Genomic DNA, 23,307 nt, shown 5'->3' with positions numbered 1-23,307 from the left:
CCATGCTTCATCAGACTATAGAAACTGCTATAAAACCACACCTGCTATGTTATGTTTTAGGACTGCAACTTTCAGGATTTTGTGCTTATGTATTATGCGAGTCAGCATTTCAGGCTATACTTGTCGTGGGGGGGAGGGTCTAATCTGAAATTTTGACTTCCATAATGAAAATATTATGTCTCAGTGTATGTTGAACAAATGTAAACTGATTAAAGATAGTTTAGGGTATTGTGTTATAGGAATGCAGCTTTCAGGAATTTGTTTAGTATTATATGATTCAGGATTTCAGGCTAGATCCAAATAAAGGAAATTGTGTTGATGACTCTACTGACGCAGCAACTTAAGCATTTTGTACAGCTGCAATATCCATGCATCAGGGAAGGCTGGGGTCACTTTGAAGAATCTTTAGAGTAGGGTTGTGTGCACTTGTCAAGTTTAAGATAGAAACACTGCTAGACATTGGTGGTGGTGATCATGGAGGATTCAAGAAGGGTGTGAGGAAACATGACACCTGATGTCAGTCTTCACGTGATCCTTGACTGTGTGGGCTCAGTTCCAAGCCTCGGAACTGATTTGGTTGTTTACTTCAGCTTGTGCCTTCCAAACTCTCGAGCTAGGCTGTACCCATAATGCTCCTCTCTAAATTGCTGCAGATCTCGTTTGCCACTTCATGTGTCAGACTCGTACAACCTCTCTCGAGCTTTGGCAGTTCAAGTAAATTTTATTCTTAGAATTTCTCAAATCTCTACTAGTTTTCCTATATTCCACTTCTTAAATACTTTATCTTTCTACCTGCTCCTCTCGATTTCACTTTTATGCACGTGTGTGTGATTTTTCTCTTTTACTCTACTGTTAGGTAGCCTTCCTACACATACCATTGCTGGTACTCTTCTGTTACCTGTTTAGAGGTATTTCTTGGATACCATAGTTGGTATCTCTTTCTCTCTCTTTCTTCAAAAAAATCTTTTGGTATTCCCCTTTTGCTGTGTGTCAGTGTGTGTGCGTGTGTGTGTGTGTGTGTGTGTGTGTGTGTGTGTGTGTATCATGGCTGACAAATCTGACCTTTCTGTCAAACCTTCTAAGGGTACTTCTGACTTTAAAAGGTGCCAGAAGTGCAATGGAAAAATGCCCAATTCTGATGTATTGTTTAGGTGTTGTTCACTTACAAGAAAATTGTTCTGTTTGTCATGGTTTCTCTGCCAGAACTCTAACTGAGCCAGAGAAACAAACTGATTTTGAAAGACCTGCTGAAAGGGGACTTTGAAGAGGCCATTTCTGGGTCCAGGAATGAAGTCCATTTCTGGGTCCAGGAATGAAGTCAATTCATCTTCCTCTTCTACCACACAAAAAAAAACAAAAAAACAATCTTACTCTGTTCCAAGCAGTTCTTTGGTACCAAAACAGCCTTCTATACCGACGACTCCCTCAGCACCGAATGGCAAGCAAGACTCTGCACCTACTGCATCCTCAGGTCTGACAGCTGCTGCCTCAGTACCAGAAATTTTGTCGGTACCAGAACAGACTTATTTGATCTCGATTCCAAGATCTAGGTATTCACCCTCAGTTGATTCATTTAAGGACCAGCCACCAAGTCCTTTTGTCGAACTGAGACCAACTAGGTCTCCTTTAGCATCGTTTGTTCAGTCCACTAAGAGCCTCTTGGAATCTGACATCATAAGTCTGGTGGGCCAGCACTTGACGGTGAGGGGATTACCTTCTTCTCTGGCTCCCTGCCAAGTTGGGACCAGTCCTATTTTGACACTGTCTCATCTTCCTCCTCCAACTCCAGTTGAGTCATTGGGGACCCTGGCACTGACCTACCTGGCTCCAATGGTCTCAGTATCGGTAAGAACCTCTTCTCCGGAACAGAGAATTGCCTTGAGCTCCTGTGGGTTTTTGGAACCGGAGGTCTCCCAAAGTCAAGACTTTGTTGCCGGTTTCAAGGGGCAGGGATCAACGACTTTAATTTCAGAGCCTTCCATGTCCCTTGGTGCTTCGGCTTTCGTTGGCTGGACCCAGGCTTCAGCTTCGGGGGTCACCTACTCAGTGTGGGGTGGAACCACTGTTCCAAAGGAATCTATTTCACTTCCGGCCGGCCTTCCAAATCACGGAGAAGGCCTTGTCCATTGTGGATTCCCAGTCCTTACTATCCCTGTCTGGCCAAACTTCTGCTTCCCCTCAACCAGAGCTTCCATCAGTCTCATCCTTAGGACAGAGGGCACAAAAGCCCCAGGAAAGATCCACCTTGGTGGTTTCCTCTTCAGATACTTCCTGACCCCCCCCCCCAAGGAAGTACCTGTGAAAAGAAAGAAAGTGCAAGAGGAACCACTTAGACTCTCCGGAGGAGTCTGTCACTGAGGATACCGATTTTGATGAGGGGGAAGGTTCCCCACGGCCACCCTCTGATGATGATTCCTTCGAGGACATCCTGGAAATCCTGAAGCAGAGGGGTGGCTGGACATCCCTCCAGCCTTCCTCGGAGGAATCTGTATACCTAGAGGTTTTTCCTGCCCAGCCCTCTACCTCTTGGATCTCTCCACCTGCAGACAACCTCATTAAATTGATCATCCAATGGGCATGGAAAATCCTTGACTCCATCGAAATGATCCACAAGAGGCTTGACTGGGCTAAAGGTATTCCCATAGATGCCATGGTGATAGCAGCAGCCACAAAGAAGGAACTTGCTGAGGAAAGTCTACTATCCATCCTCCTAACAAGGAGTCCAGTAGTATGGATAGATTCGGGAAGACCGTTTTATGCTTCATCGACCTTCGCTCTCAGGTCTTTGAATTACATAGCGCACTTTACTAGGTTACAGAGAAAGCTAATTAAAGAACCATCAGATACTATCTCAGGAACAGTAACTGAAGAGGTATGAGACAAAGTCGCTTTTCAGCTCACTACCGTCTAAGCAATTTTTAACTCCTCCATGAGACTGATTGCCCATGCAGCCGAAGGGACAAGAGCAGCAGTTTCAGGAGTAGCCCTTAGGAGACATGCCTGGATGTGCTTGTATGACTTTGCGGAGCCATTTAAATATTCGTTCATCAATGCCCCGTTTGAGGGATCATTCATGTTTGGACCCAAAGTGAAAGGCACAATTGCCAGATATGAGAAAGATAGGAAGACTCTCTGTGCCATAGGCATACACTTCTTCACTCTTCAACAGCCCTACTCTAGGAGCCAGAAAAATAGGAAGCTGTGATTCAAAAAATCCCAAGGGCCTTTCCAAGACTCACATGGCAAAGACTTTCACAGGGCAGAGTGGGAAGGACTAATGGAAAACATCATCCTAGAGGCAGAGGTGGCCTGCAAAACCAGGGGTCCAGAGATACTTTCTCTGGTATCTTCTACCCTAACTCCTGAATGGAGCCCCGATTGCCTTCCTCTGGAGGCAGTTTGGAGGGCAATTATCCCTGTACCAAATCGCCTGGGAACAGATAACATTGGACAGATGGCTGCAGAGAATCATTTCTGAAGTTACAATATTCCAGTTTCCTCAGACCCAAAAAAGACTCCTGGATGTTTCACCCGGTCACAGGAAAGCAGCAGTCATAGAATTTCAAAAACTGCTGGAAAAAAATAATTCAAAAAGTCTCACCAGACCAAACAGGATCCGGGTTTTACTCAAGATTGTTTTTAGTGTCCAAAAAAAAGAGTGGATTGGAGAACCATTTTGGATCTCAGCCATATCAACAAGGCAGTTCAGCAAATCAAATTCCGGATGGTCTGGGTACAGTCACTACTTCCATTCTTGGAAAAAGATGACTGGATGTACTCTGTAGATCTTCAGGATGCGTATTACCACATAAAAATGGACACGCACTCCAGGAGATTCCTTCGCTTCCAGCTGGGAACCAGTCATTTCCAGTTCAGAGCACTGCCCTTTGGCCTCACCACAGCCCCCAGGGTGTTTACAAAATGCATGGCAGTGGTAGCAGATTATACCAGACTGCAGGGATTTCGAGTCTTTCCATGCCTCAACAACTGGCTCCTTACCACTACCACGAGGCATCAACTAGAATGGGCAAGAGACTACACTTTCCTCTTTGTACTTCACTAGGCATTTCAGTAAATTGTGAAAAGTCAAATCTGCAGCCATCACAACAGCTAGAATTCATCGGAGCTCTGTTAGACACAGTTTCAGGTCTTGCTTTACTCCCAGTAGAAAGACTCCAAAGAATCAGATCATAAGTCAACCAGATTATCCAGAACAGAAAGGTCCCAGTTAGATTAGTCGTACAAGCACTAGACTCAACGGCAGCCTCAATCACTCTAGTTCATTTAGCCAGATATCACATGCGAATCCTCCAATGGCTTCTGGCCCTCTATGGTCTCTGATAAATCAGCCGATGTACAACATCTTGATCACCAGTCGCTCCAAACAAGAACTGTCCTGGTGGCTCCACTCCAGTGAGATTCTCTTGGACCATCTTCCATAGCCCCAAGCCATAGTGACCATGGATGCTTCCTAGGTAGGTGGGGGGGGGGCATTATCTGGGAAGGACAGTCCAATGCACTCTCTGAAAGCCAATTTGTGCACGAGTGTTCTAGAGATGAGGGTGGTGCCCTTTGCTTTGCAAGCATTCCGAGATGCCCAAACAAGGAGGAACCAAATCTTACCCACTTTGTCGAGAAGCCCTCAGAGTTTGGCAATGGACGTTTCTTTCCAACCGCTTTCTCACTGCAATGCATATCCCGAGGAGCCCCAACATGATAACGGACAAGCTGAGCAGGACTATTTTGATGCCCCACAAATGGTCTGTCTGTCCTGTGGTGACGGAAGAGAACTTCTGTCACTGGGGCCAACCTTCCTGCAGTCTGTTTGCGTACCCTCTCAATAACAAGTGCAGCAGTTACTTTGCCCTGATCCAGCTTCCGGGGGAGTCACCGAGGGACGCACTTCTCCACAATTGCCCCTGCCTGATCTCCTCTACACCTTTCCTCCAACTCCCCTAATATCCAAGCCAAGTGGTAGAAGAACACAATATTCCTCATTGCCCCTTTCTGGCTTCAACAAGTTTGTTTTCCCTTCCTTTGGCCTCATCTACTTCAGAAACCTTGGATTCTGGACACAACTTCAGATCTGTTATCTGATCCAGATGGAATGGTTCATCCAAATCTCCAACATCTAAAGCTCACTGCGTGCTTCTCCAATTCCCATGATTGCCAGGCACTCTTCCCTTTCCTCTCCCGTCCTTCAAATCATTGTGGCCCATCATAAGCCTTCTGCTAGGAAAGTATACCAGAGTAAATGGGAAAAATTTTCTAGATGGGCTATCAAACTGGCTCTTCAGCCTCTACAATTAAAGTCCATCTAGCTGTGATAGCTAACTTCCATACCGGCTTTGATGGTTCATCCCATCCCTTATGTCACATAAGCTTGTAAAGCCTTTTTGAAGGGAATCCTAATATTAAGATCTCCATTTAAAGAGCCCATTGCTCCTTGGGATCTAACTCTAATTCTACAATCCCTTACTCTTTCTCCTTTTGAACCATCAGCTACATGTGACTTAAAGTTTCTGACTTGGAAAACTTTATTCCTAATGACTATAACTTCTGCCAGAAGAGTATCTGAAATTCAGGCCTTGTCCTTCAAACCCCTTACATATTTCTCAGACAGGGTCTCCCTCAGCTCTCCTTCTTGCCAAAGGTGGTCTCCGAATCCAGTATCAGTCAAACGCTACAACTTCATGTCTTTTTTCCTAACTTCTCCAATAAAGGAGAATATTCCCTGCATTTATTAGATGTTCACAGACAACTACATTTTTATCTTCACAGAAAAAAGGATTTCAGGAAATCTGACTGATTATTTGTTGCCTTTTCTTTTCCTTGGGTAACCCAGCTACCAAGGTTACCTTAGCTAAATGGCTCAGAGACTGTATCACTTTTATCTGTCATTCAAAAGGACTTCACCTTCCATGTCCAGTGAAAGGCCACTCAACCAGAGCTGTGGCAACTTATACAGTTTTTCATGCCAGAGCTTCTTTAGATGACATTTGTACAGCAGCCACATGGTCTTCTCCTCATACCTTTATCAATCATTACAAATTGAATCAGGTCTCTACTGGACAAGCATCATTCAGTTCAATGGTGCTTAGGAATATTCTTCCGTGAGACCTCCCAAGATTCAGGTAGCTGGGGACTCTGTCCCACAGTTAAGGATTACGTGAAGCTTGACAACATCAGATAAAGAAGTCTTACCATAATGTTCCATCTGTGTTGTCGATCTTCACTAATCCTTGACATCCCCTCCCTCCTTCCCTCAGCCTGAGACTCTTAGTGGATTGAATTCTCCCAGGACTGGCTTCATAATGGGGACCCATATCTGGTCTCTTCTTTTTATTTACTGTTTGCCACTAATTTAGGTAAACTCAATATGAGGTAATTTAGAGAGGAACATTATAGTTAGAGCCTAGCTTGAGAGCTTTGGAAGGCACGAGCTGAAGTAAATGGCTGACTCTGTTCCAAGGCTCGGAACTGAGTCCATAGTCAAGAATTAGTGAAGATTGACAACACAGATGGAATGTTATGGTAAGACGTAACTTCTGATGTTATGTGATCCTATCTCGCCTACATTCTGAATGATGGGTTCGGAGCCGATCCCTCGGCTCCGACTCGGCACGCTTATGCCAAAGAGCGAAGTCTCTTATTGGCTGAGCTTACTATATCCCAGGATGCACCACCAACAGTCCCCCAGATCTCGTTTGCCGCTTAACTGCAAGGACGTGGTCTCGAGCTGGCTGGGCTGAGTAGCTTTATTAACTACTTTTTCTGTCAGTTTTTGTGCTTGTATTTCAAAACAAAAGCCGTTTTAACGGCTATTGCTATTGCTATTGCTATTGCTATTGATGTTGTGTTCGATTGAGTACTGAAATTTATTGTGTGTGATTGTGTAGAGTTTGTTTTGGCGCCCACTTCCAATCCAGGGCCTTTTTGGTCAAACTCTTTAACTGAACTTTTAGTGTTTAAAGTTCCCGGTTATTACACCTAAGGTTGTGTTTTACACAGTTTCTGTAAGCCTTGCTTTTTGTCATTACCGATTCTACAGTGATTAAATTTCCTGTCAGGAATTGTTAGCATTATGTCTCAAGCCCCTAGGCCTTCGGGCTTTAAAAAATGTACTAAATGTGCTTTTAAGATGTCTGTCACTGATGACCATCTACTTTGTGTTTATTGTTTAGGGGCAAAGCACTTGCAGGAGTCATGCAGCGTGTGTCACGCTTTTTCCTCTAGGGTCCTCCAGGAGAGGAAAAATAAATTAATTCTTAAAGGGTTGATTAAACCCTCTTTTGAAGAAGCCTTGTCTTCCTCCGACTCCTGCCAAAAGAAAAGGGCTTGGCTCCGACCAGTCCGTCGGATCCGACTGCCAAGAGACCTAGGCAGGCCTCTCCTTCCGGCTCCAAAGACTTGAGCCGAGGTCGAACAGTCTGCCTCGATGCCTCCAGTATCGACTCCTCGGACTTGAGCCGATGGCTGGGGCATCGAGGCGGGTCACCGTCGGCTCCACTGCTCTCGGAGCCGACAAGGGTCGCCGCTCAGACACTTCCTCCTCGGCCGAAGTCTACCTCGGCACCGATGGAATCTGGTGTGTGTTTCCTCGGCGCCGATTCTCATCGAGTCGCCGAGCCGGTCCCCTAGTCCATTGGGGCCGAGGAGAGGTCTTCTCGAACCCGTTCTGTTTCCTCTCGGTCTTGAGAATGTCGGATTCTGATATAGACAGGGTGCTCCAAAGACTTTTCCAGTCCCCAGTCTTCCAAAATTGTTTCGGCTCCGACCCAGTTGGCTTCGGAGCCGATGGCCATGACCCATCCCATTGCTATTCCTCCTCCGACTGCTTGGCTCCGTGGAGAAGGTGCTCTTGGAGCCGGTGGAGATCTCAGGGTCGGCTCCGACCCTTACTCCAACCCGGGCCTCGGGTCCGAGTTTGGTACGCTGGACTTCTTCGGCTGGACCCGAGGGTGATGTTTGGGACCGATGCTCGGTTCCGAGCCTCCTCTCGGTGCCGGCTGTGGGACTTCCGTCTACTATCATGGCCCGGAGACTGGGCGCTCCCAGGATTCTGGAGGTCCGGCTTTCAGGGCCATGAGGAGTGCCTTGGCCAAATCCTCTTCGGCCATCTCTCCGGTTTTACCAGCACCTTCCCTGGGCGTGGAGACTGGGTCCTTGGTAGTTCCCCTGTCTATGGCCAGCGGAGCCCGAGGCCTGAGGTTACCCCAGTGGGGTTCCCTCTTCCTGAGGGTTTTGAGTCCTCCAGAGGAACCCCAAGGAAGAGATCGTGCAAGAGGAAGCACGTGGACTCCCCGAGTCTATCACATCGGACACGGATATGGATGATGCAGAGGGGTCCCCTAAGTCGTCCTCGGATGATGTCTCCTTTGCAGACATCTTGGAGATCCTCAAACAACGAGGCTGGATGTCCAAACCCCCTGTGCGGACGAATCAGTGCTCCTCAAGGCCTTTGGGGCTCAGCCCTCCGCCTCCTGGGTGTCTCCGCGCTTCGACGAGCTTCTGGATTTAGTTTGTCGAAGGGCGTGGGAACACCCGGATACTGTGGAACCAGTCCCTTCTCGTCCAAACAAATTCTTATCTGCTCCCCCCGAGAAGGAGTTCCTTACCAAGGGCGTGGCTGTAGATGCCATGGTGGTGGCATCTGCTACACAGCAGGGCGTGGCAGAGGCTTCAGCGTCCATCCATCCTCCTAATAAGGAGTCTAGGAGTATGGATAGGTGCAGAAGCGCACCCTGACTTCAGCGGCCTTTACCTTAAGGTCTCTGAATTATTTGGCACATTTTACTAGGCTTCAGAGGGATCTGGTCAAGGAGTTGTCAGACTCCTCTCGGGTAACCTACCTGAGCAGCTAGCCCAGTCCGTTAGCTCTCAGTTGGCTATCCTGGCGTCAATTGCTAACTCGTCCATGAGGCTCATATCTTATGCGGCGAAGGCGGGTAGAGCGGCAGGCACAGGCGTGGCTCTCGTAGACAGGCCTGGCTCGCTTGTGTCAGTTTTGGAGGCCTTCAAGTCTTCCTTCGCCAGCTCCCTTTGATGGGTCCTCATTGTTTGGACCCAAGGTGAAAGACACCCTTACCGCTGTGAGCAAGAGGGAAAACGTTATCTGCCGTAGGGGCCCGTTATTCCACTCCTTCGGCCTTACCCCAAGGCCAAAGGAGGGGGAAAATGTGGTTCGAAATCTCGCAAGTTTTTCTCCCAACAGCAGGAAGATTCCCGTCCAGAGGCAGAGGGCGGGAAATTTTTCAGGGAGACGCCGTCCCAGAGGCGGCAGAGGGCCCGCAATTCTGGAGACCGCGAGTCCTTTCGTGGCTCTTCAGCCTCCCACACGACATGAGGGATTGCCCGGCTGTGCTGCTCGAGCCAGTCGGGTGTCGTTGCCAAGCACCTAAAAGCCTGGGAGTCAATCACTCAGGACAGATGGGTGCTTCGGATAATTGCCGGAGGTTACATCATCCCATTCAAATACTCACCCTCCGTCCAAGAGAATCCCGGACCCACCACCCAGTCAAAGGGAAATAGCAGCCGCAGAAGCTTCAAAGCTGCTACAAAAAGGAGTCATCCAACCGGTCCCCACAGACCAAATCGGATTAGGAAATTACTCCAGGTTCTTTTAGTGCCAAAAGACAGGGGACCTGAGACCAATATTGGATCTCAGCAGACTGAACCTATCCGTCGAAATCCAAATTCCGAATGGTCACGTTGCAATCCATTCTCCCGTTGTTGGAGAAGGATGTTTGGATGTGCTCCATAGACCTCAAGGTCGCCTATTATCACATACCGATACATCAGGCGTCCAGAAGGTATCTGCGCTTCAGCCTGGGAGCCAGTCATTACCAATTTTGTGCTCTGCCCTTTGGCCTCACCACACCCCGCAGGGTGTTCACCAAGTGTTTGGCAGTAGTGACGGCTCACCTGAGGAGCCTTGGATTCCAAGTGTTTCCCTATCTCGACGACTGGCTCCTGACTGCCACCACCAGGCATCTACTTATGGACAACCTCAAAGCCACCATCTGCCTGGGTGTTTCCCTGGGGATTACATTCAATTGGTCAAAGTCTGTCTTGCTGCCCTCTCAGCGCATAAAGTTTATAGGAGCAGAGATAGACTCAAGATTGATCCGTGTCTTTCTTCCTGCCGAAAGGATCAGAACCTTACAGGGCCAAGTGCAAGCTCTGATCTCGAGATCCAAAGCCCCAGCCAGGATGGTCCTACAGGTTCTAGGCTCAATGTCTGCCACGGTACTTTTAGTTCCTCTAGCAAGGTTACACATGAGGATTCTTCAGTGGCTCTTATCAACTCAATGGACCTTTCAAGATCTCCCACTCAATCATCTCATCATGATTACGGAAATATGCAAAAGGGACCTGCGCTGGTGGCTTCAGACATCCAACTTAGATCAGGGCAAACCCTTTGTTCTCCCCCCTCCAGCGGTTACCCTGACGACAGATGCCTCCCAGATAGGGTGGGGGGGGCATTGTCTGGGCAGGCTAGTTCAGGGCTCCTGGCTTCCGGACGAAGCTCTTCTCCACATCAACGTGTTGGAGATGAGGGCTGTACTTCGATCCCTACAGGCCTTACACAAGTTCCTTCCTCAGGGTATCATCGCCATCCACACAGACAACATGTCGGTGGTTTGGTATCTGAACAAACAAGGAGGGACCAGATCGTATCCCCTTTGCAGAGAGGCCATGAGAGTGTGGGAATGGGCTGTAGCTACCAACCGCTTCTTGGTAGCGACCCACATCCCGGGAAAGTCAAATGTTTTGGCGGACAAATTAAGCAGGTCAATTCTCTCTCCTCACGAATGGTCTCTAAACCGCACAGTAGCAGCCCAGGTTTTCAAGAGATGGGGGACGCCGTGCTGCGATCTATTTGCGACTCCACAAAACACCAAGTGCCAAAGATTCTTCTCCTTGATTCCACATCAGGAAGTACCGGCCATGGATGCTCTAGCTCAACCCTGGCCAACAGGGTTGCTTTATGCTTTTCCTCCAATCCCACTCCTTCCCAAAGTCATTCAAAAAGCTTCCCAGCTAAGGTCTTCAATGATTCTGATTGCCCCATACTGGCCTCGTCAGATATGGTTTCCTTACCTGAAAAAGCATGCAGTGGACGATCCGTGGACCTTAGACCTGATCCCGGATTTGCTAATCCATCAGTCGGGACATTGGCATCAGTCTCTTCAATCTCTGAAATTGACAGCTTGGCTCCTCCACTTCCGACCTTAGTCAGAAGCCACACACTAGACCCGGAAGTTGTTCACATTTTGTCTTCGCCCATAAACCCACCACTAACAAATTGTACCTCAGTAAGTGGAAGAGGTTTGCTATCTGGGCTCAACTCAAGGGCTTAGACCCTATCACTGCTCCTGTCCCAGAGGTTTTGAAATTCTTAACATCCCTATTTAATCAGGGATCTTCTGTCTCAACTATTAAAGTTCAACTAGCTGCTATTTCTAAATTCCATGAATCTACGGATCCTCCTTTGATGAGCAGCAGGCTATGCAAAACATTCATTAAAGGTGCGAGTCTGTTAAGACCACCAGTTTTTCATCCTGCACCTCCGTGGGATCTTGATTTAGTGCTTCGCGCATTAACATCTCCCCCTTTTGAACCGGCTGCTACATGCGAATTAAAATATCTGTCATGGAAAACGGCATTCTTAGTGGCTATTACTTCAGCAAGAAGAGTCTCAGAGCTTCAAGCCCTGTCTATTAAACCACCATATCTGATTTTCCACAAAGATAGAGTATCTCTTAGGCCTAATCCATCCTTTGTCCCAAAAGTCTGCTCTAGTTTCTGTCTTCAACAATCCCTAGAACTACCAGTTTTCTTTCCAAAATTCTCTAATGAGGCAGAATACACTCTCCATAAATTGGATGTTCACAGGCAATTACGCTTCTATTTAGACAGGACCCAGCAACCGTAAGTCAGACCAGTTGTTCGTGTCCTTCTCAGATAATAAATTGGGCCAAACCATCACAAAAGCTACAATCTCAAAATGGATCAGAGATTGCATAACTCAGGCCTATTCTTCTTCAAATAAGCAACTCGCATCATCTATCAAAGCTCATTCTACCAGAGCTATGGCTACTTCTATAGCTTTTCATTCCAAGCTCGCTATTTCGGAAATTTGTGCTGCGGCTACTTGGTCCAACCCGCACACTTTCATTTCCCACTACAAATTGGATGTGGCATCTAAAGGGCGAGCTTCATTTGGTTCCACGGTACTCAGGAGTGTTTTCCAGTGAGCCACCCAGGATTCAGGTGCTAGGACGCTGTCCCATCATTCAGAATGTAGGCGAGATAGGATCACATAACATCTTTTAGTTATGTACTCACCATAACTTCAGATGTTTGGGATCCATCTCGCCTACATTCCTGATACCCACCCTCCTTCCCCCTACCTTGCAGATCAGAAGAGATAGAACGGTTTTGAGCTCCACTGTTTTTATCTTGTTTCATCTGACGATGTTATATAAGCAGGGTATGCATGTGTGCATGTATGCGGACAAACTAGATCTGGGGGACTGTTGGTGGTGCATCCTGGGATATAGTAAGCTCAGCCAATAAGAGACTTCGCTCTTTGGCATAAGCGTGCCGAGTCGGAGCCGAGGGATCGGCTCCGAACCCATCATTCAGAATGTAGGCGAGATGGATCCCAAACATCTGAAGTTATGGTGAGTACATAACTAAAAGTTTTTGATATTGAATTAGGATAATAATTCAGAAAGTTAACTGAAACTGAGTTTTTATGGAGAAACAAAGATTTAGGGCCATCGGTAAAGGCAGAACTGTACCTAGGAAAGCACAGAAAGCCAGAGTTCAAGCCATCTGTCTTTGACCTTAGATTACTACTACTTCTGATGTAAGCAAATGCAACACCCTTTGTGTTGATGTGATTTTACTTGTATCTTCTGCAGTAATGCTATATTTTTTAATACATACTAGTTTGTTAGTAACTCATCATAATAAAATGTATTCTTGTTGAATTATTAGGAAGTAGTACTGGAAATATTAAGAAAGTGATCAAAAATCTCAGGTCCACTCGAAGCAGGACAGCCCAGAGCAACAGCTATGGTAAGAAAGTACAGACCATTTATTGCTAGACATCAGCAGTTTTTACATTGCAGCAAGTAGCAGATACATTGTTGTTATTGTCATAGGCTGATTGCAAATTCATAGTTAACTGGTGTTGTGCTAAGTAGAAGAATTTGCTTTTGCCATTTTTTTCTTTTGCAGCACTCAGATAATTCTGTAGCAACAGAGATCATATAGTGTAGCTGAAGATTGTGTATCATATAGATTCTTAGATTGTCACTAGGATAGTGACCCTGGGGGCCTTTCTAAGCCTAGCCAAGTTTTCCCAAAAGAATAATGATGTTGGGTATCCAAATAGGACTTTGAGGGCCAGGCATTTATAAGCAACCTCTGTCTATAAGGAACACGGGTGCCAGGCCTGGTGTAAATTTTCTGTTCCCCATCCACTGGTCTAGGTTGCATTTGAACTGGGTAATAGATGAACTCAGCTTCACAAGGATGGGAAGCCTGTTCCATAGGAAGGGCAGTCTCTGGGACACATCTGTCTCTCCAGCATGTACTGTTTATTTCCCAGACAAAATTCAGGTCCATAGACCTTGCATTTCTTGTACACTTTGACTTACGAATATGTAGGAGACTGAGTAGAGGGAAAGGACTTTATGCGGTATGCACAAGGCAGGATGTTCATCATGTTACACTGCTGCAGTCATTACACTTGGGTTATCCTGCCATCAGGTGGTTCCCCAGTCGGCCTGAATTCCAAAGTCTTGGTCCGGCGTCGGTTGCTGTCGCTTCCTCCCTGACGTCAGTGCAACAGGGGTATGTAAGATGCAGCCGACGCCATTTTCTTCAGCCTTTCTTGCCTTGTGGTGCCCGAAGCAAAAACAGTTCGCAAGTGCCGGTCGGCCGTCTCCTGAGATTTTCATTCCAAATCCAGAACCAAAGTCTTCTACAAAGCTAAGTACCCCGTTGGGGAAACTTTTTCTTGCCTCAGACCGATGTCAGTAAAAGTTAATAACTGTATTTCTTGTGGGAAGCAAATACCTCATAAGGATTTCCATTCTTATTGTATCCCATGCCTAGGCCCAGACCACAATGTCACTGGTTGTCGGTTTTGTGCTAGGTTTAACAAGCGCACTATTAAACGTCGGTTTGGTTTTGCCCGACATTATTTTGGTAGAAAATTCAACTATACCATGCCGTCGAACTTCCGAAGACCAGATCACATAAAAAGTGCAAAGACAAGGATGGGCATCGGAGGCCCAAAACTGACGACGAAGCTTCTTCTAGGCCAGTCGCTGGTTCTCCGGTTTTCAGCGAGGCGCCTTCGCAGCCCCTGACGACCGCTTCTGTAGAACCACAGGCTGCCTCTGACTCCCACGTGGAGATGGCTGGGCCTTCGGACGCGCAAGTTATTCAGCCAAGCGAAACTAACCCTTCAGAGGGATCCGGAGTAGCTGAGCTACCCGCAGCTTCAGAGAGTGTTTTCAGACCTACTCAGTTAAGCATTAAATCCTCCGCTAAGTCTAAGCCCCCTTTAAAAACAAAGAAACAAATACAGCATTCTCCAGGACAGGCCTCCATGCCTAAGAAACAAATGCTCAAAATGGCCGAAGACCTAATCACTCTGAACAGGGGGTCCCATCCCCCTCCTGATAAAAGGCCTAGACAGGATGCAGACTATGACTCATCCGACCAGGTCTCCATCTCCAGATTCATCCTCAGACCTAGGATATTCTTTACCCCCTTATGAGGATTCTGATGCTGAGGAGTCAATTCCATCAGCCTCTCCGCCTGAGGACTACTCCTTTGGGGAAACCTTACATACCATGAGGGAGCATTTCCATTGGGAAGGCCAGGATTACTCAGAATCCAAGAAAAGGCTCAGAGACTTCCATTTATTACCTCAACACAGACCCCTTGCTATTCCACCAGTGTTAGATATTGTGGATAATGTGTATACTGAATCCAGCTTAAATCCTGATTCCTTACCTCCAGCCCCAGTTAAACCTGACAGATACTACAGAGTCCCTGACTCACACAAATTTCTGTATAAAAGTCCTGTTGCTGACCCTGAAACTATTTCTCTGGGACCCAAAGGGGTTAAGGCCTCATCAGCCAAGAATCCAGTTCCCTCTGCCAGAAATTCCAGAGCATTAGACAGATGGGGAAAGAAAGTATATATGTCTGCAACTTTAGCAATGAGAGCCTTAAATTGCCAGTTTCACATGCTAAAATATCAGCAATTTTTGATGTCTCAGTTGAAACAAAAAATGCTTCCAGATTCAGATCCTCCTAATTTTAAAGAAATGCAGGATTTATTGCATGCAGCTGAACAAGTGGGAAAACATACTTTGCAATGCGGTTTTGATTCTTTAGAGGCCTCCTGTAGAGCAGCAGTTAAATAGAAGACATGCTTGGTTAAAAGAACATACGTTACCAGATCATGTTAAAGCAAAATTATTGGATGCACCTTTGCAGCAGGATGTGTTATTTGGAGTTAAGGCAGAAGAGGTATTAAAGAAAATGGAGGATAAGGCAAAATCTATGCAAACGGTGAAGGATTTCTTACAGGTTCAGCCTCCTCGATTTAGCAGAAATTGGCCAACTAAGAATTGGTCCTTTCCAGTTAAAGTCAGACCTCAAAGGGGCAGATACAGACGTCCAAGAGGTAGAAGTCAACCACAAGGTCCTTACAGGCCTCGACAATGGTTTGCATCAGGCCAGAAAGAAGGGGAAGACAGGCCCCAACCATATAAAAAGCAGCCCCAATGACTTCCCACTACAGCTGCCAAACAGCTCTCTCTTGGCAGCCCCCTTGGGAGGAAAACTGGCACTTTTCTATCACAATTGGCATATGATCACCAAAGACAAATGGGTTCTCAACATTGTATCTCAAGGTTACAGGTTCCATTTTCACACTCTGCCAAGGTTAAAAGGAATGCCAAATCTGCCACCAAATCAATGGGCAGAGGCTCAAAAACAAATTACAGCACTCATGGATATGAGAGCTATTCAAAAGGTACCACCACAGGAGCAAGGACAAGGATTTTCCTCAAGACTCTTTCTGGTTCCCAGAAAGGACAAAGCCTGGAGGCCCATTCTGGATCTGGATGTTCCGAAATTCAAAATGTTGACGCTACAGCAGCTTCTTCCCATGCTGGGCAAGAAAGCTTGGCTCGTGACTTTGGACCTCAAGGAGGCATACCTGCATGTTCCTATCAGACAAAACTGCAGAAGATACCTCAGATTTCTAGCTGGTTCAATGCACTATCAATTCTCTACACTGCCCTTTGGCTTATCTACTGCGCCCAGGGTCTTCGCAAAGTGCCTGGCACCAGTAATTGCATTTTGCAGACAAAAAGGAATTCAAATTTATCCATACCTGGATGACTGCCTGATTCAAGCAGAGAGCAAGGACATTCTTCTAAAGCATCTGGCGTTCGTAAAAAAAGTTAAGTTGCCTGGGGGTACACAGTAAACAAAATAAAATCAAAACTAGTGCCCTGACAACAGATAATATTCCTGGGTGCCAGCTTGAACACAATGGCCCAGATGGCTTATCTCACGCCAGACAAGCATGGACAACTGACTCAATACTTTCAATTGATGGCAACAAAGACCCAACTCCCTGCAAGAAAAATTCTGCAGGCCTTGGGCTACATGGCATCTTGCATACTACTAATTCCATATGCCAGACTGCATATGAGGAAACTACAGTGGTACCTAAAGAGTGTATGGTCTCAACACTGTCAAAGTTTGGAAACAGTTATACCACTAATTCCTTGCCTTCAACAGGAGTTCCGATGGTGGGCTCAAGCTTGTCACCTCAACAAGGGACAGCCTTTTACTCAACCCACAGCCAGGCAAACACTGACAACAGATGCATCGGATTACGCCTGGGGAGCACACATGGCAGGAAAATGTATTCAGGACGAGTGGCCCACAGAGCAAAGGCATCTTCACATCAATCAAAAAGAAATGCTAGCTGTACAAAATGCACTTATAACTTTCAAGGACCTGCTGCATCCAGGACAACAACTACTAAAGACAGACAACACCACAGTTATGTGGTACATAAACAAGCAAGGGGGCACGCACTCCTACCCCCTCTGCAGACAAGCCATGACCTTGTTGAACACAGCTCTGGACTACTAAGTTCATCTGCAAGCACAATTCCTGCCAGGAAAGAAAAACACACTGGCAGACGACCTAAGCAGAAACATCATGGATCCCCACGAATGGGAATTAAATCCACAAGTATTCAGAATGATAACACAAAAATGGTGGAGCCCGGACATAGATCTGTTTGCATCCCCAATGAACTGCCAGCTACAGAAATTCTGCACAAGGAGTTACCATCCACAAGCATGGAAAGTGGATACCCTCTCATTCAGATGGAAAAACCTACAAGTATACGCTTTCCCTCCTTTACCTCTCCTTCCAAAGGTACTCATAAAAGCCAGGCAAGAAGAGCCAAAGATGATCCTGATTGCACCAGACTGGCCACGCCAGCACTGGTACCCAATCTTAAAAAACTTAGCACAAGAACCATGCCTCTCCAAAGCTGTTATGGATGTCATTCTGGAGGCCAGAAGGCTTAGCACCAAGAAAGCCTATTTGGATAAATGGAAGAGATTCTGTGCCTGGAACAAGGCGCACAGCCTTGACCCTCTTGTCCCAAACATTCCTCAGATACTTCAATATTTAACTGAGTTGCTGGACAAGGGCCTCTCCTTCTCATCACTCAAGATCCACGCCTCAGCCATTTCTGCTCATTACAACACGGATCCACCAATTTTTTCTAATCCTTTGCTCAACTTTGTTTTGGAAAAATTAACTTTACCTCCTTTTGAGCCAGCTAACACAGCAGAATTAAAATACATCTCTTGGAAAACTGTTCTGCTACTGGCAATAACATCAGCACGAAGAGTTTCAGAATTACAGGCATTAATGGCAGTGGAACCTTTCCTCATTTTCCACCAGGACAGGGTGTCTTTATGAACTAACCCTACGTTTATGCCGAAGGTGGTATGAAGTGTGGCCCTAAACCAAACTATTCACTTGCCAACTTTCTATCCAAAACCACAGAACAAGGGGGAGAAACTACTACATTCTTTGGACATTCACAGGCAGTTACTCTTCTACTTGGACAAAACCAAAGCTTTCAGAAAATCTGAGCAATTATTGGTAGCATATGCTGCAGGAGCACAGAGCAAAGCCATTTCAAAACAGACTATTTCAAAATGGATAGTACATTGCATACGTTTCTGCTGTTCTCACCATGGGAAACCTTTGCCTAGCAACATTAGATCTCACTCCACCAGGGCAACAGCCACTTCAACTGCCTACCTCAGAGGAGAACCTACCAAGGATATTTTGGAAGCAGCAACTTGGAGTTCTGTGTATACCTTCACCAAGCATTACTGTTTGCCTTTATACTCCAAATCCAGAGCTGGCTTCGCCACTGCTGTGCTGCAGGGCCTTATAGCCACCCCTAATGCCTTATAGAACCAGCCTCCCTACCTCAGCTTTTGGATTCTGCCCAAGTGTAATGACTACAGCAGTGTAACACGATGAACATAGTACAATTTTGTACCTACCATAAATGTAGATGTTCGAGTGTAAACACTGCTGCAGTCCAGGTTACCCTCCCTCCCTCCTTCCCCTCTTACTTGCTGGTACGTACCTATGCCTTCTACCCTTTACTACCTATGGGGAGTATTTGCTGGTAACTGAAAGTTGTTGTTTGCTTTTCTTATGTATGTTTTATTAGCAATTTGAATTGCCTACCTATTTGGGGGCACCTGACATCTGGGGCAAGAAAACCTGAAGAAAATGGCATTGGCTGCATCTTATATACTCCTGTCACACTGACGCCGGACCAAGACTTTGGAACTCAGGCCGACTGGGGAACCTCCTGACGGCAGGATAACCCAAGTGTAATGACTGCAGCAGTGCTTACACTCGAACATCTACATTTATGGTAGGTACAAAACTGTACTTTTTACTGGGAACATAATGACATTTCATTTTCTTTGAGAAAATACTATGATTTTTTACAACTGGAATTTCCTCAACCTACTGCTATTCCTTCTGTTGTTTTTAATGCAGCTTGCAACATGGCTGGCAGCCAGCCTGCAGAACCTAAGAAGGCCGATAAATTGTATGAAGTTCCCCAGTCTTGCAAATGTTTGTTTTCTAATTCTAAATCTGACCCTGCAGTGATTTTTCTGACAAATCCTTCTTCATCTAAACCTTTAGTAAATGTTAATCCCAGTGGCGGCTGGTGGCTAAAGGGGGGCTGCAGGAGACAGCTGAATCGGTGGGGCCTGTGTGAATGGGTGTGACCAACTAGAAAGGGGTGGAGCTATGCTCAAAACCACAACTGGAACTTTAACTAAATACACTGCCCTGGGTGCCAAACCATCATTACGAGAGTCCAGTCAAGACAAAATGAAGTGTAGAAGAAAAAAATATTTCACTGTATTGGCTACATGACAGCTTACTTAATATCTAGATGGAAGCACAAAGGTTGTGAGGCATGAAAAAATAAATTACTTTTTAAATACATTACTGGAATGCCAATCAAAATCAAGTATAAAAAACAAGCAGCACTCAACTCAAACCACTTCTCATTGCACTGCAGTTCTATTTATAATTTATATTCAGCTTTATAAAATTACCAAGTAAAGTTGCAATCTCTGTGATACCCCCACTTGTAAAAATGTTTCTTATCCAAAAAAAAAGACCTGCTGCCTGACAACAACTATCTGCTTGTTTCATGGGGAAGACATGATCAAAGTAAAAAATGAACAGCAAACAAGAAATAAGCTCAAGATAAATTGCTTAAAGGATCACTGCACAAGTTATGGACCACATGTGATAGATTGCCATTCTGTTTAGTTTATGGGTAAAGCCTGCAAAGAGGACTGCAAGTCTCCCACAAATGTAATGAGCTTCTGAAAATACTGTAATCCTGTCCTTTATTACAAATACTGTCATATGCATTTTAATACCCAAGTCTTATACGTTATCTAGTTATGTAAATATTCTCTGCATGGCAACAACAAAAAGGCTTTCAATGTTGGTAATTCTTTAACAGTATCCTTATTAAAGCTTACTTGCATCTTACAATCTCCGACATGCTTACCTGATGGTCATTAAAGCATTGCTACTTAAACACAGAGCAACAGGGCACTGCGACAGCATGCATTTTCTGAATAATAAGCATAAATCAACAGTATAAAAATATGACAGAAAGCCAGAACATTCTGCAAAATCAAGGACAGATGAAAAGCCACTGTTGTACTTGTGTCTACCTTGGATGAGGGAATACTCTGCACACGTACACTGCTTAACTGCTCCTTGCCTTGCTTGGACACATCCAAAATCACTACATGGGGGAGTGGGGTGCAAAAGGTATGTTACAGTTTGAAATGTCTCTGGCTGACAGTAATGGCTCTGACACTCATACCTCTCAATCTCGGAGCAAGAAATCTGGACAAAGCCATACATAGAAGTGGGACACAGGCCCAAAAATAAGGACATTTTTTAAATATTGCTCTTATAAACGTAGAAAGATAATAGAATAGTAGTAGGTCTTACATTAGTATGAATTTTCTGAAGGGTATGAAATCTGAAACTCAAATGTCTGCCATTATTTTCTAACTTCAATCTTTAATGATTTGCCACTAATTTGCCACAAAAACACAATTTTATGAAAAATGGTCAAAAAATGTGATGCAAAAATATAAAATTGTCACACAATACAGCTGGGAACCTGTCAAAGAAGGGACACATTTTTAATATTAGTACTGTTAACTTGAGCAGCTGACAAAATAAGAGAATCTACATGCATTTCTGAATAAAAGTAATCTATAACTCTGATAATTAGTTATTTATAATTGTAAACCCTCCACGTTTTCTTCCAAAACTGCCATTTTGTGGAGGGATTATTAGGGGGAGAGCAACATTTTGAGCCAAAATTGGGGTCAGTTGAGAGGTTTGGATATTCCTAATTCTATAAAGCGATTTATTTGCACGTACCTCTCAACCTCTTAATGCAGGAAATCTGGACAAGGCCAAATATATTGGGGGGACATACAAACAGTACTAAAAATTGTTGTTGTATAAACTCAAGACAGTTGATAGAATTGCTTTAGCATGCATTTTTCTCTGAAGGTTATGATGTCTGAAACTCAATGTCTGACACTATTTAGTGACTTCATTCCTAAATGATTTGCCAGAAAAACAGAAATTTTATGAGGAACAAACTAAAAATGTTGTTGTGTCTTTCGGCTTTTCCCGGTTAGGGGTCGCCATAGCGGAACTCTGGTCCGCTAATGATTGGTAGTTGATTTTTACATGCCGAGTTACCAGCCCTGACGCACAACCTTCAACAAAGGTATGCCCATTCACGCATGTCTCCACGCAGAAAACGCTCTAGCTGAGAATCGAACCGGACGGCGTCTTACTGTGAGGCGACAACGCTACCGCAGCAAACTAAAAATAAGAAGCAAAAATCTATTAATTCTGAAAAAATCTGGACAGTTGAGAGGTATAGTTCAGCCGGGGCTGTCTTTGAGTTTGCTGCCCTTCCCCCCTCACAAAATCATGGTCAAATGGAGCCTCCTCCCTGCAGCTATTCCAGTGTCCCATTCCTTTGTTATTTCGCCACATTTACCATAAACACTGTAATGTGCATACTGCTTTACTTCTGCGATGATTTGGATTTCATTTGAAAGTTTTATTTTGCATTTTACAGCGCAAACACTAATAGATGTCTGCTAAACAAAGCAATGCAGTCTCCTGGACAAAGCTAGTAATGGGGGAATACAGCCCCCAAACATATACAGTAAATTCACTTCTCACCATAGCTCTCAACCTTAGCACAAAAAATCTGGACGAAGCCAATAATGGGGGAATACAGTCCCAAAAATAGGGACAAGTTTAAAATATCCATCTTATAAACTTTGAAAATTGCTAGACTAAAAGGTTTTGTGTTACCTTGTACTTTCTGAAGAATATGAAGTCTGAAATTCAAATGCATGTTATTTTTATTTATTTAACATTTGTTAACCAGGAAAGTATGACTTGGAACAAAAGCCAATTTTACGTTTGTTAACCAGAAAAGTCTGACTTGGAACAAAAGCCAATTTTCAGCAGAGGCCCAGGGAGAAACACTCCCGACACATGTATTGTAAGATGGGGAAGACATGCAGACTCCACACAGAATGCACCCCAGCCAAGAATCAAACCAGAGAACCTGTAGCTGTCAGGCAACAATGCTACCACTGCACTACTGACTGTGTAAGGAAATACAAATACAGAAACCAAATATTTTATGAGGAACGGAACAGAAAAAATATGAGGCATAAAATCTGTAAATTTTTTTTACAAATGGTGGTGGGTAGGGAATTCAGGCCCTTGCCACCTGCACCCAAGGTACAGAGTTCAAGCCTGAGGTATTCTCTACTGACCACCATTTGTTCTCTCTAGTAAGAACTGGGGCATTTCCACACACACACACACTCTTACATTTCTCAGTCCCATTCTAAGCTAACGGCTACACACAGTACCTGAATTCATTGTCGTTCTCAGTCCCATTCAGTGTTCCAGTCTCCTCAGTCCCGGGCTCCAGCCTGCAGAAGATGTAGTCCAAAGTTCTTCTGTTCTATGCGGTCATCACCGCACAGACTTCTGGACATCTGCAGGGCAGAGATGCCTTTCCCCCTATCCGGACTGCTGACACAGCAGTCATGAGTTCCAGGAACTCCAAGCACAGAGTTCTGGGACTACTTCGCAACTTTGTTTTCTTTCTACAGGTGGGGGGGCTGCAGCCCTGTAGCACGAACCACCCCTGGTTAATCCCTCCCCATGTAATATGGGTGGCAAAGTCTGATAGATTTGGAACAGGTGTGAAATTCTCTGCCACATTTATTTTTAGAATTCTTAATTGTCAGATTCACATATTAAAGTTTCTGCTAGCCTGATTTGAGAATACGAGGAATGATATTGCCACTTTTTCTTTTTTTGAGGGAAAATCTCTGAATACATACACTGCCTCACCTGTGTGTCTGTCTGTCTCATGTAGCCAAACATTCTTTGAAGTGTGCTTATGACTCATCTGAAGCATCTTCCAGAGTAGCAGCTACTGGATCTGTTATGAGAACGTTTGCATGGTTACATTCTCAAAATTAACCTGAGGATGTTAAAGGTGAAATTCTGAATTCTCCCCTTGATAGTGAAGTTGTT

At 45.1% G+C, this 23,307-nt stretch overlaps 1 protein-coding gene across 1 annotated transcript in view; it reads left to right on the top strand.

Annotated features, from left to right (window-relative positions):
- The window catches only part of KMT5C (lysine methyltransferase 5C), a 955,038-nt gene that overhangs the window by 66,447 nt on the left and 865,284 nt on the right, over positions 1–23,307 (top strand). Inside the window, exon 2 of the mRNA XM_044059587.1 lies at positions 13,009–13,089. Coding sequence (XP_043915522.1) covers positions 13,009–13,089 — 81 coding nt within the window. The remainder of the gene's footprint in view (positions 1–13,008; positions 13,090–23,307) is intronic.

The sequence above is a fragment of the Protopterus annectens genome, chromosome 17.part0 (genome assembly GCF_019279795.1).
Source record: "Protopterus annectens isolate FY-2018-M chromosome 17.part0, PAN1.0, whole genome shotgun sequence".
NCBI lineage: Eukaryota > Metazoa > Chordata > Ceratodontiformes > Protopteridae > Protopterus > Protopterus annectens.
This window is presented reverse-complemented; position numbering and strand designations above follow the sequence as displayed.